The 16134-nt window shown below is 34.5% G+C and overlaps 1 protein-coding gene across 1 annotated transcript in view; it reads left to right on the forward strand.

The window, feature by feature from the left end:
* TUBGCP3 (tubulin gamma complex component 3) overlaps nucleotides 1-16134 on the forward strand; it is a 180888-nt gene that overhangs the window by 93830 nt on the left and 70924 nt on the right. Inside the window, exons 9-11 of the mRNA XM_069094097.1 lie at nucleotides 3825-3893; nucleotides 4696-4828; nucleotides 10847-11013. Of these exons, the coding sequence (XP_068950198.1) occupies nucleotides 3825-3893; nucleotides 4696-4828; nucleotides 10847-11013 (369 nt within the window). The remainder of the gene's footprint in view (nucleotides 1-3824; nucleotides 3894-4695; nucleotides 4829-10846; nucleotides 11014-16134) is intronic.

Consider the following 16134-nt stretch of genomic DNA (forward strand, 5'->3'; position numbering starts at 1 on the left):
ATTCATTCATTCATTCATTCATTCATTCATTCATTCATTCATTCATTCATGCAGCTAGGCAGTACAGTGGTTAGAATGCTGCACCTGCAGTCATTTAAACTCCAGTTCATATCTGGTCTTAGACACTTACTAGCTGTGTGACTCTGATTAAGTCACTTAATCTTGTTTGCTTCAATTTACTTATCTGAAAAATGGAGATAATAATAGCATTTACCTTTCAGAGTATTTATTGTGAGGATCAAATGTGATAATAATTGGGGGCAGCTAGGTGGTGCAGTGAATAGAGCATGGAGCCCTGGAGTCAGGAGGACTTGAGTTCAAATCCAGCCTCAGACACTTGACCTACTTACTAGCTGTGTGGCCTTGGGCAAGTCACTTAGCCCCAGTTGCCCTCCGAAAAGCAAAAAAAAAAAAAAGTGATAATAACTGTAAAGCACTTAGCATAATGGCTGGAACATAATGAGCACTATATAAATGTTAGCTGTTGTTATTCATTCAGTTGTCAGCTCTTGTATATGTTACCTCTTCAACATCTTTTATCCATTACCTTTTCTCTGTTCATATTACCACCAGTGTCTAATTGCAACCCTCCTCAACTTTTGTCTGGATTATTACAATAGCTTCCTAATTTATCCCCCTTTCTCCTGTCTTTCCTAGTTCTAATCCATACTCTACCTGGATACTAAATTGATATTCTTCAGTCATAGGACTGACTTTCTCATATGCCTGCTCCTGAAGCTCTGTTGTTTTGGATCAAATACAGACCCCTTTGTTTGGCATTCTTAAAATTTCTTCATAATCACTGTCACCATTATATGACTCAATTTCAGAAAAAGTATCACTAGGTCTTTCTATTGTATAATTTCATTTTACTCTTCTATATAACTAGGTCCCAATTACTGCAAAAAAAAATAAATCTCCTGAGGCGGCAGCTTTATTCGAATTCACACTGCATATTTCCATTGGGCTAGAACCAATGATCATATTTTACATAATTATACCTTTGATAGTATAAATTCAAATATATGCAGCCACTTCAGAGGATTCATTATCTACACTAATTTTTTGCCCTAAATAGAATGTGAGTTTCTTGAAAGCAAAATCGACTTACTTTTCTATTGATATGCCCATTGCTTTGCATATAGTAAGTACTTAATAAGTGCTTTTTCATTTATTCAACTGGCTGTAGTCTACTTTTCCAGACTTAATATGTATTATTTGACTATATGACTCTTCTGCTAAAAAACTTAAGGGATTCTCTTTTGCCACTAGGCAAAATTATAAATTCAACCCACTATTTAAGGCAGCTAGTTCCAATTATGCTTCTTATTTATTCCATTATATTCCTTTTACTTCATTCTATGTTTCAGCTAAACTGGGCTACAGATATTCCTTGAATGTGATATTTTTTCCCATACCTCCATGAATTCATGTAAGATATATCTCCTTGCCTGGAATACAGTCAATCTTTCATTTAGTCAACAAACCTTTCTTAAATGCATTTGATGTGCCAGGATCAGTGTAAGGCACTGGGAATATGCACACAAAAAAAAATGAAACAATTCTTATTCTCAGAAAATTTATACTATTTCAGGGAGAGACAACACATACAGAAACAGTTATCCCTTCCACATCATGAGGGTAAGGGGCATGGCTCCCCTGCGATCTGGAAAATCTTCATAAAATTTTTTGGCCTTCCCCTTCTACCAGAGAAGAAATTTGAATTTTTTCTTTTATGGAGTACTTACAATACCTTATTGTAAAATTTGGGTTAACATTATACAAATACTTTACTTATATTTTATGTATTTTTGAGTTTCTAAACTTTTTCTGAGTTGTTTGCTGGGCTTTGTGTGTCATTTGGGGTTTTGACTAAACTCTCCCAAAATTCCCATTTAATTTTCTTATGCCAAGCTGTGATATATTGAAACTTCAGTGAGGAAAGTCAAGATGTAGAAGTGCTAACTGCATAAATATGAAATAAATGTGAGGTAGTTAAATACAAACTAGTTAGGGAGAGACTGCAGCCGGGTGGTGTAGTTGATAGAGCACTAGGCTTGGAATCAAGAAGATTCATTTTCATGAGTTTGAATCGAGCCTCAGACACTTACTAGCTGTGTGACCCTTGCAAGTCACTTAACATTGTTGGCTTCAGTTGCTTGTCTGTAGAATGAACTGGAGAAGGAAATAGCAAACTACTTCAGTATCTTTGCCAAGAAAACCCCAAAACGGGCTTATAAAGAGTTGGACACAAATGAAAAACGCCTGAACAACAATAACAACAAAGTTATAGAGAGAGTGCATTAGCAGTTGAAGGGATCAGGAAAAAATTTGTGTAGAAGTCTTGATCTACATCTTACTGGAAGTGAGCAGTTCTATTAATATAGGTAAGTTGGGGATAGCCAGTGCAAAGGCTGGTGGAGGAGTACCCTGTGTAAAGAACACGGAGAAGTCTGGTGGGGTTTTTTTTGGCTGGAATGTAGGATAGCAATAAGAGCTGATGTATTATGGGGCTGGAAGTATAAATTGGAGCTAGGTTGTGAAGGATTTAAAACCAGCTAGTTTATATTTAGTCCTAGAGGTTCTAGAGAGCTATCAGAATTTATTGAGTTGGAGAGTGATACATTCAGATCGGCACTTAAGGAAAACTCTTTGGCATCTCTATAGAGAATAGATTGGATTGGAGAGAAACTTTAGGAAGGGGAACCAACTAGGAGGCTACTGTAACAGTCTAGGTAAGAGGTTATGAAGGCCTAAACCAGGGGTTCTTAGGCTTCTTTGTGTCATGGAGCCCTTTGGGTTCAGAACAAGGGTCCATCTTCACCTCAGGGTTCCAGGGGGGTACCTTGAGGAGTTGGAGTTATTTTCCTAAATGACATTGTCTGGAACCTCCACTTGTGTGCTTCCTCCCAAGATAGTTGAACATTCAGTAACTTTTAGAAAGGGGTATTTATTAAGGTAGTTTAGTAGGAAAGGTTGGTAGAAAATATCCCTTCGAAAAGTCTGTGATTCTTACAAGAATATATAGAGTCCAGGGGAAAATGGACTTAAGTTTATGTATGGAGTGCAGATGGTAAAGCGGTAACTTAGAGATACAAATTGCTGCTTATCCTTTTCTCCCACTCATGGTATGCTCAAGAAGTTCTCTTTGAGCATGGTGAAATTTTTTGCCTAGTTTTCCCTTGACTCATAATGCAGACAGTGCTGCTAGCTTCTAATGTCTTGGGTATACTGCTAGGATACTGATAGGAAGATGGGAAATCCAACATTCTCCAGACCTTTGAAAGAGAAAGGTTGGAGAGGAGAGGAAGAATAAAGAAATCCAACTTGGAGGTGGAGTTGAGAGGAGAGTGATTTTATGGCGTATCTTTTTTTAATATAATTTTGACATTTAATTTTTATTTTCACTTCCAAATTTTCTCTCTCTATCCCCTCTCCCACTCATTGATATATTAAGAAATATTATACATATTACACACATAAAGTCATGCAAAGCAAATTTCTGCATTAGTGATGTTCCAAAAATAAAAAATAAGCAACGAAAATAATTTGCTTCAGTCTGCCCTCGAGTCCATCAGTTGTAGACTTGGAGGTGGATAGCATTTTATATCATGAGTTATGGCATAGCTTAATGAATATTTAAACCAAGATGAATCCCCCATGTATTATAAAGTTTAATATATTAAATTTAAGAATGAGTTAAGGTGAAAAGCACAAGATGCTGTTTCTTCAAAGACTTCTATATGATTAAGTATATTATATATGCTAGTCTGCTGTAAAAATTATCCTACAAATAGATTTATTGTACTTTTTTTTCTATACAGAGCTTTTGTGCTGCCTTACATCAAGAACTTAAAGAATACTATAGACTACTCTCTGTTTTGCATTCCCAGGTAAAATGACATTTAGATTTTTTTTAGTTCCCTACTATTTGGTGTTTCAAATGCATAATAATTGTAGTTGGGTAGACTGTTTTAAATTAATTTTTTTTTAATATCAGCCTGTTTTAAAAATAAAAATCTTGTTGGTAACATTTTTCACTGTAGCTTGGAGAAACCATCTAGTTTTGGCATATTCCATAGCTGAGAGCAAAGTTCCATTTTAGGAACACATTTAGGAAATCCTATGGCATAGTTAAGGTGACTTATTTTCCTGTATTTAATGGATTCTTTGTGCCTTGAAACAATTAGTGGACTTTCCCCAAACTAAGCCCTTTCTTTTGTCATTTTATTCCTTAAAAATAATATCTTTTGCTTTAATATCACTTTACATTTCCTTTTATATCCCTTCCCAGAGAGTGACTCTTTTTATTCATTCATCCATTCATTCATTTATTTTTGCTTTTTTGGGGGAAGGCAATTGGGGGTAAGTGACTTGCCTAAGGTCACATGACTAATCTTTGTGTTAAGTATCTGAGGCCACATTTGAACTCAGGTCCTCCTGACTCTAGGGCCAGTGCTCTATTCACTGTGCCACCTAGCTGCCCCAAGTGGTCCTTTTTAACAGTAAATACAGAAGTGAACAAAAAAAGTTCAGTAAAACTCACCCACACATAAAAAACATCTTTAATCAGTTTTTAAAATTAGAAGAATCTATTTCATAAAATCATTTTTAATAAAACATGAAATTATGTAACACATTACTTAATTTTTTTTGAAATGGTAATTCTTAAATTTTTTCTCTTTTATTTTCCAGCTTCAGCTAGAAGATGATCAAGGTGTAAATTTGGGACTTGAAAGCAGCTTGACACTTCGTCGTCTCCTTGTCTGGACATATGATCCTAAAATTAGGTTGAAGACCCTTGCAGCGCTAGTTGATCACTGTCAAGGTCTTTTTTTTCATTTCTTAGAAAATATTCTTCTCATACTTGCTCCATTTTAAAGTCAATAAGTCTTGTGAGACCATTTAAATTACAAATAAGTGACCAATCTGCATCAGTGGAAGGAGTTTCCACAAGATAAGTTTCTTGCACAGATGTAATGTAATGCCAAGGAAAGGCAACTTCCCAAGGTTCAGAATACCAGCATAGGTGCTCTCCATTTTATTCAGTGACAAATTAAGAACAGAGAAGATCAAAACATGACATCATTCAAAATACAGCATTTACTAAGTGTGATTAAATAATCTCCAAGTACTACCCCACCCCAGGACCTTACATTCATTCAATCAATTACAAAGTCCCTGTTCTAAATACTACTCCACCCCTAGGCTGTACCTTCATTTAGTCCATCACAAAGTCCCTCTTCTCAAATGGAGATTAGTTTCCAATCATAAGTAAAGTACATTCATTTGTTCACTCATAGAACACAAAAAGGTCAAAAGTTCCCCACCCCTGGATCACAATTGAATCTACCCCAGAGTTACAACAAGTTTAAACACAGCACTTAATACCCAAATGGAGGTCTTTTCTTCATCTTGACACAAGGCAAGTTCTCAGCAATCTTAATTCCTGGGGAGACAAGGCTTAGCAAAGCCACAAGATACATTGCCAGTCCCTTCATTAATTCATCCTCTGTCAGCAGAACAGTCCTAGGACCCCCTGAAAATATTAGCAAAACCCTCTTCCAGGATTTCTGTAAACATACAACAAGAAAATCCTTCTTCAGGGCTTCTGAACTAACAGAAAGGTTCCCAGACCCCTGCAACAACAGCACTGTCCTTCACCAGTGGACAGTATTCACTCTCTGTCTGCAGAAGTCTCAGGAGCTCTGAACCAACAGAAAGGTTTCCCAGACCCCTGCAACAACAGTACTGTCCTTCACCAGTGGACAAATCTGGCAAAACAACATCAAAACAGACAAAGTACCAGCAAAACAGCCATGTCTCCTCAGTCCTTGGCACCTCTGGGGGCAGGTCTCAAAAGTCCTGGGCAACTCAAAAGTGGCCCTCAGCAATCCTCTCAGTCTCTCTCTGCCTCCAAAAAGTGCTGCTTCCAAAAAGTTCTTCTGTCTCTTGTATCTCTCCAAATCTCCTCCTCCAGCTCCTCCCAGTTCAGCACTCTCTTTTCATGTCAACAAGTCCATCCCATAAGTGGGATTAACAAGCTCTGGGTTTTAACACAATCAAACCAAAAACCAAGCCAATACAGGGGGATCTTTAAATGCCATTACTATTACAACAGATTAAATTACAGATCCAGACCCCCCAAAAAAAGAGCTCTCACAGATTAGAATAGAATTGTCACCTTCCTACTCCTGAGAATCTTCTCAGTTTTATATAAGGGAGTATAAAGTAAAATCCAGTTAGAAAAGATTACAGTCTTATTTTTTCCGTTTGAATAATCTTAATTTATTCTACTTTTCCTTCTTGTTCTCACTGACATTCTTTTATTTTGTATCTAAACCTCCTTTATGTTTTCCTTGTTACTTTTAAGTTCTCTTCAAAGCACTCTAACAGGAAATATGAAAAATTTACCCTCAAGGAGCTTGTCTAGTACAAATAATCCTTAGTTCTTGTGGTATTTAATAAGTATGGAGTATGACAAGAAAGATTTATTTCATCTTTTTTGCTGATATCTATAAAACTAAGGCTTTATAACTATACATAGAAACATAAGATATAGTATAATGGAGTACTCTAAGAAATTCCTGATTATCAAGAAATGAAAAATTAAATTTAGTTATAAAAGCATTTTGATAAGGATTTTATCTGTCTATCTTTTTGCAAAGTGTATACCCATGCTTTAGTCAAATGTGTATACTAAAGAATTTTTGTATTTTGGATTAATGATTTCATTGTCAATGGGTATTCCCTCCACGTTTTTTCTTCTGTAATATTTTTTTTGCATAAAAACTTTAGACGTTTGAATTGGTGATTTCATTGTCATAGGTAAGTATTGCCTCTACATCTTTTTCTCTTGTGATTTTTGTTGCACAAGAATTATTCTTTCCATTAGTTCCTTATAAAGGATCTTTCTAATGCACTGAAGGCTTTCCTCTCCTCTTATACTTTGAATATGTTAGGAGTACTGTTGTATTACTTGGTTGTTCATCTCTTATCTTTAATTTTCATTCTTTTTACTTATTATTGATAATATCTTCTACGTGACTTCTTAACATGCAAATCATTGTTGGTAACATTCCACAGCCTGTTTTATGGTCACTTAATGCCTCTTGAGTTACTATTTTTAGTCTTCTGAGAGCTTATTTTTCTAGATTCATCAGGAAAACAATTTCAAGAGAATATTGGTATTAAAGAGATTTGTGATAATCAACAATTTGGCACCGTTGACAGTACTGTTCCATTTCCCAAGTGCACTCCAACCTAATCTCCTTTTCCTGTTCAATGTAGGACCTAAATCCTTTTCTTCCACCTACAGTGGCTATCCAAGATTTTCATGTTGATAGACTAGTGTAAGAAGCTGACCATCACTTGCATTTCATAGTCATAGGCATTTTTCATCTGCTTTGTCTTTCCAGCATAGATGGAAAAGATTAGTCTCTCTTTCATTACTATTGATTTCATGTAGACAGGTTTGTAAAGATTTAGGACTCAATATAATAATCTTTGAAGACGAATATTTAGAGAACCTCCGTATCAATAGGGAATACTTTTACTTGGACTTTGTGTAGGACAGCTTTTGTTGCTCTTTAGTGTAGTCACATTATGGTTATTTGTGTGGCTTTCAAGATATAGTCTTAGGAAATCTCCTTTGAAATCGTGTTTTTGGCTCTTTTATATTTTCATTAAGGAAATAACATGTATTATTTTTTTCATTAGTTATGTTTTGCTTTTTTATGAGGAGATGCTTCTTTTTGGAGAATATCTTCATCATCTTATTTAATGTTTTGTGGATACATTTGTACTCTAAATAAGTGGTGCCCTTGGTTGCCTATGTTTCATCTTGGGTTTGCCCTTCGGTGGATTTCTGAGCTTTTTCAGCCTCCATATTGTGGCAGCTATTTCAGTTTAGTTAACTAATGTCTCCAAGAAATGGTGAAAGGTAGAGTAACTTTCCATTTTGTTCATTTTCTATTTTTCCTATTTTTCTGCTTGTTTAACCAGATTAGGCTAAAGTGGCTGCACATAGTATCATTTTTTTCATCTTTATTCTTTTTATTCTATGTTAGTCACTGAGCTAGCCTAGTTAAGAGTCTGATAAAACTTCTGTTCCCATTTGTAGTGTGAAGGAGCCCATGAATAGGCCCTGTATTTCAAGGGTAGGAGATAGGGAAATCCAGTCTTCAAACATTTATGATATACAGATATATCTTTTGAATAATTTATAAACATTTTGACCATTTAAAATTTTTTTAATCTTGAATCATATTTATCAATAGTCTATTGAAGTAGTTGCAATAAACTTCAGTTAATGAAGCCAGAATGTAAACTACTTAAGAACAAGGACCTTTATTTATTTATTTATTTTCTTTTTCAAATGCTTTATTAACTTGATTTACATCATTCATTTCTGCCAGATTTTGAGTTACAAATTTTCTCCCCTTTTTTCCCCTACCCACTGCCCCAAAATAGCAGTCCCACAGGATATCCCCTCCTCCAATCTGCTCTCTTCCATATTTTCTCCCATACCCTTTCAACTTTTCCAGTGGAGCTCTATGCCTCAGTGCCTGTATATCTTATTTCCCAATTACATGTAAAATAGTATGAATAATAGTATATATATATATTTAAATATTTGATTTTAAAACTTTGAATTCCAGATTCATTCCCTTCCTCCCTTGTCACCCACCCTTACTGGGAAGATAAGCAGTTCAGTATAGGTTGTATATGTGTGGCTAATGCAAAACAGTAACATAGTAGATATATTGTAAAAGACTGACTGTATTTCCCTCCCTCCTATCCCACATCCCACTTGTTCTATTCTCTACTTTGATCCTGTCCCTTTTCAAAAGTGGGTGCTTCCAACTTCCCTCCCCCTCAGCCTTCCCTCCCTTCCATCATCCCCCCTCTCATCCTCTTCTCCCCTACTCTCCTGTAGGGTGAGATACCCTATTTAGTGTGTATGTCATTCCTTTCTCAAGCCAAATACAATGGGAATAAGGTTGATCCATTTCCTTTTGCCTTCCTATTCTTCCCCTCCATTGTAACCATTTTCCCTTGCCTTTTCTATATGAGATAGTTTACCCCATTCTGTCTCTCCCCATCTCCTCTCATTATATTCCTCTCACCTCTTAATTTCACCTTTTAAGTATCATCCCTTCCTGTTAAATTGGTCCTGTGCCCTCTATCTATGTATACCTGTAAACATATATGCACACATTCACATATATATTCCTATTCCCATATACCCTCCAATGTAGACATATATACTTGTATTCCCTGCAACTACTGAGAAAAGTTTCATAAGTTACCATTATCGTTTTTCCATGTAGGAATGTTAATAGTTCAACTTTGATAAGTTCCTTATGATTTCTTTTCCCTGTTTACCTTCTCATGCTTCTCTTGCTTCTTGTCAAATTTTCTGTTCAACTCTGGTTTTTTCAGGAAGAATGCTTGAAAGGCCTCTATTCCACTGAATGACCATATTTTCCCCTGAAACATTATACTCAGTTTTGCTGGGTAGGTGACTCTTGGTTTTAATCCCAGCTCCTTTGACCTCTGGAATATCATATTCCAAGCCCTTCGATCCTTTAGTGTAGAAGCTTCTAGATCCTGGGTTATCCTGATTGTGTTTCCACAGTATTCAAATTGTTTCTTCCTAGCTACTTGTAATAGTCTCTCCTTAATCTGGGCATTCCAGAACCTGGCTATAATATTCCTAGGAGTTTTCTTTTGGGGATGTTTTTCAGGAGGTGATCGGTGGATTCTTTCAACCTGTATTTTGCCCTCTGGTTCTAAGACATCAGGGCAGTTTTCTTTGAGAAATTTCTGGAGGATGATTTCTAGATTCTCCTGAAAGATTTTCCTGAAAACAGGAGTCTAGTTTCCCATTTTGAAAAAAAAAAAAGGCTACAATTTTTAATGTTAATGAAAACTTTTTTTTGTTGCTTAACCTACTTGTTTTTCTGTAGTTGCTTTGTGATTACCATTGTGATTTGTAAGTATAAAGTTTCAGTTTGAAATATCAGGGCTTTTTATATGTAGAAATATGATTATACAGATGTCCAAAATGAAAATTAGTTCTTTGAGAGATATTTCCTTTTTTCCATCATTTTGATTTTAGTTCAGCTCAAGATACATATATCAAGAGTTTAACTCTTTTGCATGAACCGGAAGCAGTGGGTTTTTGGAAAAAGGATATATTTAGAGATGACTGGTACATTTTTCATTTTTTTCTGTGGAGTTCAATACTAGGTTAAAAAAAATGACCTTTTCATTCTTCTGATCAACCAAAAACTCTTTGAAATTACATTTTAAGTGAATGTTAAAAAGAATAGATTCATTATTTTTTTTTTAATCTGGGAAAAAGCAAAGACTTTCATTCTGTCAGCATGGTAAACAATTATTTGCAGTGCTTCCTGTGCAAAGGAAAATTTGAAATTTCAGAATCTTATTGCCATCATGAATATCTTCATTTAAATATTTGTTACTAACTTTTGCTGAGTCTATATTTCAAAAGATTTGAGTTTTATCTTGTGATCAAATGTAATCAGTCTCTTTAAGAAGAATTTACTATTTGTGAATAATTCAAGGTAATATAAGTTTTCATCTAAGAATAGCTCAAATAGGATTGAAAAATCATTATTTAGTTATGAAAATTGAAAGAAAGACTAGTTGCATAGCTTTTACTAGAATTAAGACTATTATTAGGTGATCTTTCTCTTTGGTCAGTCTTAGTCATACTTACTTTCTATGTTCTATGTTTCTATGTTACTTTCTATATTCCATGTTTCGTATGTTAAAATTGGTCACTCTTGATCTTTAAAATTTAATGTTTTTCCTCCAGGAAGGAAAGGTGGTGAACTAGCTTCAGCAGTCCATGCATATACTAAAACAGGAGATCCATATATGAGATCCTTAGTACAACATATTCTCAGTTTGGTATCGCATCCTGTTTTGAATTTTCTTTACCGTTGGATATATGATGGAGAACTGGAAGATACATACCACGAAGTAAGTAATGATACGAGACTTTATACCATCATTGATAATTTTTACTGTTACATTTCCCTTAATATCACTTTATATTTCTATAGGGCTTTGTGTTTTTCAAAATGCTTTCCTATCTTATCTCATGTTCATACGTCTTTGAGATTATTAGAATTCAGATATTATCTTAGTTTTTACAAATGTCTAAATCAGAGTGCACATCAGAGGTAAATGATTTGCCTGAGATTATATCAGTATTTGGTAAATAAACTCTGAGCAGAAATTTTAGAGGTAAACAGAGGTTATCTTGTTCAGGTGATTCTCAAGAAACTTGAGTCAGTGAAAGTAAGTCCCTGTTATATCTGACTTGAGAAATTTGGAGTTAGAGATGCACATTTGAAGTTGTCTGAATATCAGGTTACTTAAAATTCTCTGAGCTTTGGTTTTTTCATTCCTAAAAGCAACACCACTTAGATGCTTCATGTATGACAACATAAGAGTGATTATGGACTAATTTCATAAATTTAGATACTGCAATGGGATGTTTTGAGAGGAACATGTGGTTAGGATTAAGGACACTAGGGTCCATGCCCTTCCTTCTTTTTTCACTAAATATTGCATTTTTAAGAGTGAATAAAAATGTTAGACAGGTTGACTAACTGAAAAGAACAATTGAGACACTTGAGTTCTAGTTTCAGTTCTACTACTTAGAAGCTCTTGGGCCTGTAATTCTCTTATTTTGTGATTTCCTTATACCATAGGTTCTGTTATCTTCTTTATCTAGATGATTCCCCCATCCATATATACATCCCTGATTTTTCTGATCAGCTCTAGTTCTGTATCACCAACTTTATGCTGGATGTTCTTTAGGCATGTTAATTAATCCCAATGTGACTACCTCTCCCTCAAACTTTCCTGTTTTCATGGAAAACACCATCATCCTTTAAGTGATCCAGTATTATGTCTTGATACTAAGTCTTTCTTCTCCCTCATCTATTGTAGCTAACAGATTTTCTAAATCTTATGGTTTCTCTCTCCACAATATTTTTTCTCTCCGATTTTCTTCTCTTAGATTACCATTACCCTGTTTTAGATCCTTATCACTTCTCAATCTTCTGATTTGTTTCCTGGATTCTGGTTTCTCTATACCATCTGACATGCTGCTAAAAAAAAAAAAACATCTTCCATAGGTACAAGGTCTGACTATTATGTTTCTTAGAAACTCCTAATTAGGTCCAGCCTTTAAGACTTTTACCATTTTATTTCAAACTTACCATGCCATACTTATTTAATGTTACTCCTTTTCATTCTAGGCAAACTGGCGTAGCTATTACCCAAACTTAACATTCTACCTCCTACCCCTAGCTTTAATATAAGTAAGCCATGTCCAGGGTCTTCTCTATGCTCTCTTCATTTAACCATCTCAGAATCCCAGCCTTCATGCAGTGCTCTCAGTAAGGCACTCACTTCTCTGGGAATCTTTGCCAGATCCATCTTACTACATGGTTGTTGATGTTCTATCTTCCTCCTTAAATTAAATTCCTGTGTATTTACTGTATTTTTGTTCCCATACCTAGAACTTTTGATAGCATAGGTCATCCTCTCCTCCTACATAATTTCTCCTTTAGCTTTCATGATGCTGCTCCCCCATAGAATGTAAGCTTTTTGAGGGAAATGACTCTTTTTTTTTTTTTTTTGCTTTTTGGAGGGCAGTTGGAGTTAAGTGACTTGCCCAAGGTCACATGGCTAGTTTTTTGTTAAGGTCTGAGGTAACATTTGAACTCAGTTCCTCCAGACTCCAGGGCCAGTGCTCTATTCACTGCACCATGGGAAATGACTTTTTTCTTTTTCTTTTCAGTGAAGGTTTAAAATTAGATAGCATGAATTTGTAATGGATTCTACTTTCCCAGATATTTCAGTTTTAAAATAAATTTAGTAAGAGGTATCCTTCTCTTGCTAAGTAGCTAAGTATGAAGTGAACTTTTATTTGCTCATTAATAAAAGTCTTAGTGGAAGAAATGGAATTGAGCTTGGGTTTTACATCAGACTCAATAACAACTTTCTAATTCATCACATGTGCTAGCTTAAATTCTTCCTTCTTGGCTCTTAGCTCTCATAACTTTTGTGGTAGTAGAATCTGGTAAAGCATTTCATTTGTTTATGTTATCTTTGCCATTTGTTCTTTTTATAGGATAAGGAGGTAATTTTGAAAACTGAATTATTGATTATTTTAACATGCATGTTGAAGTCTTTTTAAAAAATTACAATCATATTAAGTAATTTTAGTTTTATCATGGATCATTTATAAGCTTCTTGCAATATTAGAGCTGTTGAGGTAAAGAAAATAGAATTGAATGCATAACTCCAGGATAGTGATATACTCTTACTGTATTTTAATATTTTGTATGCTTAATGAATGCCTATTAAATGTTACTTTTTGAGAAACAGCATGACCTAGTGGACCACAAATGAAAAAGCCTCGTATTTACTATTTTATTGACAATGATCTATTTTGAAATATGAAAATATTTGTGAGAATATGACTATATGCATTCATTAGCAAAAGGTATATAATTATACTACATATAAATGTTTTTCTGAAAATATAATTATAAATAAAAATAATAAAATACTTTAGAGTATGTACATTGCTCCTGATTTTTTTTTTTGGTTAGCTACTCTCAAAGTAGCCAAGTTAATTTCTTTGGATGTAGTTACTAAATCAAGTTTTCTTTCTTATGAGGAATATAGCTTGAATTTTTTTTTTATCAATCTTATTTTTTTTTAACTTTCTTTTTTGGGGGGGGGCAATTGGGGTTAAGTGACTTGCCCAAGGTCACATAGCTAGTTTGTGTGTGTGTTAAGTGCCTGAGGCTAGATTTGAACTCAGGTCCTCCTGACTCCAGGGCCGGTGCTCTATTCCCTGCGCTACCTAGCTACCCCTCAATCTTATTTTTTTTAAATGAGCCATAATCTAGAGTCAGGTCTTTAGTGTTAGATGGTCTAAAGTCTATGTTATCCAGACCGTTTTTCCCCCCTCCTCAATACTTGGAAGTGTGTGTATGCATAGGACGAACCTAATGAAAACACCTCCCGATATACTAGTATATTTAGTGGGGAGGCTTAGTGATGTTGGGCTGATAAGACAAGTACATCATAAACACGGAATTCTTGCTTAGGAGCCTCTTTGTTTCATTGCACTCTCTAAACAGTGTAAAGAAAATAAAATCTTATTTAAAATAATGGCAAATAGAAATTATATTTGATATTAGGTTTATCCTGATTTATGCAGTTCTATATGTGGTAACTCTAGTGTTGTCTCTTTTGTTAGGTCTGGAGACCATGAATACCATTTTTTTATCTTTGTATATGGCATACTTCATTTATTTGAATAGCTTTTGTTCTAGTGGTATATATTTACAGTTTAACGAAAAGCTGAGTGTGATCATTCTATAGGATAAATAATTTGTACATTTATTTAACACTAAAAAAATTTTTGGTAGTTTGATCTGTATATCTTGAGGTAGCTGACCATATCCTCTGTGCCTTTTGAGAGGAAGTCTGCTATAATGTAGTGGATAGGGTGTTGAAACTGGAATCAGGAAAACTGGATTTGAGCCTTAAGTCGGACTCTAGCTACATAACCCTGAGCAAATCCCTGAACCTTTAGTCTCAGTTTCCTCATCTGTAGAAAAGGACTAATAATATCTGTAACATTTGTATAATAGTATTATTATGAGGATCAATTAAAATGTTGTACATAAAGCATTTTGTAAATCTTAAAATGCTGGTAGGAGTTGACTTCACATATACCCAGCCTCAGATCTTATTAGTCATGTAACTGTGGGTAAGTCACTTAACTTCCCAGAGCTTCAGTTTTTCTATATGTAAAATGAGAATAATAATACTTGTTTTATCTCACTTCCTTTATAAATTTTGGACATTTTCTTTATAAATGCTATATAAATATGAGTTGTTACTATCTGGGATGGGAGATGGGATGGCATTTGAATCTTTGCTTCCCACGAGGTCAAACACCTGTGGTCTCTGTTATGGTTTATGTTTTTCAATGGTAGACTTCTAATGAGTGGCCATGATTTTACAAATAGCCATTTTTGGTCTTTGTTTATTATTATTAGTAAACAGTATTACTCTTACTTTTAGCCTGTCTTAGCTTTTTCTTTGGTAACAAGTGACTAAAAGAAAATTGTAAATGATGCTCCATGTATTTTACATAAAAATTAGAATTTTTTTCCTTGTTAGTTCTTGTGTTCAGTTGTTTTATATATATTTTTTGCTTTTGTATAGTTTCTAGAACGATGTGGCTATCAACCTCTACTAGAAAATACTGTAGTTGTATTAGCTGTTTCTCCTAGCAACACAGATTTTTAGACAGTAGAAATTGATCCTCTTATCCTTTCTTGATTATGTGGATTATCTTTTGACCCTTTTCCTCCCCTATTTGGGAAAATGTTCTAGTTATTCTGCCAAAATTTTTAATTAGTTTGACTCGAAGTACCTCAGAAAAGCAATAAAGAAGAAATTCTATTAATAGTAATAGCTAACATTTATTTAGTGTTAAGTATGTTTCAGGCACTGTGCTAAATGCTTTACAATTATTATCTTATTTGGTCATGAGGAGTATGTACGTGAGACACAAATAAGGTGCTCAGTTTTTGAGATTGTTCAATTCCTTGGCAAAGCTTAGGCATTTTGGGGATGAGAGTAGAGAGCGAGAAGAAGAGGAGAGAAAAAGAAGAAGAAAGCCAGTGTTGTATTTATTTAGTTTTGAAATGATGATTTTACATTGAAGTATACTTACATACAAAAGTAATAAAATTTTCATCAATTTCTTTTGAGCATGAAGATCTGTGAAATAGAGATAATCAAATGACATAACTTCAGAATTTGCCTCTGAATTCATTTAAGACTTAAGTTTTTATTTCATCACTTTTTTCCAGCCAAGAATTACTCTAGTTTTAAAATTTTCTCTGTAAACGTGTCTTTTATTATTCAAAAAAGGGGTGACCAATCACCCAGTCCTCTTATCCAAAGGCTATTTTATTTTCTCAAGGTGTGGCCTTTGGAGAAATCTCTTCACATTAGTCATCTACTTGATTGACAAGTTGAAGTTGGGATCTTTTA

This window comes from Petaurus breviceps, unplaced genomic scaffold (genome assembly GCF_028583685.1).
Source record: "Petaurus breviceps papuanus isolate PSGF00001 unplaced genomic scaffold, PetGlider_PUasm1.0 214, whole genome shotgun sequence".
NCBI lineage: Eukaryota > Metazoa > Chordata > Mammalia > Diprotodontia > Petauridae > Petaurus > Petaurus breviceps.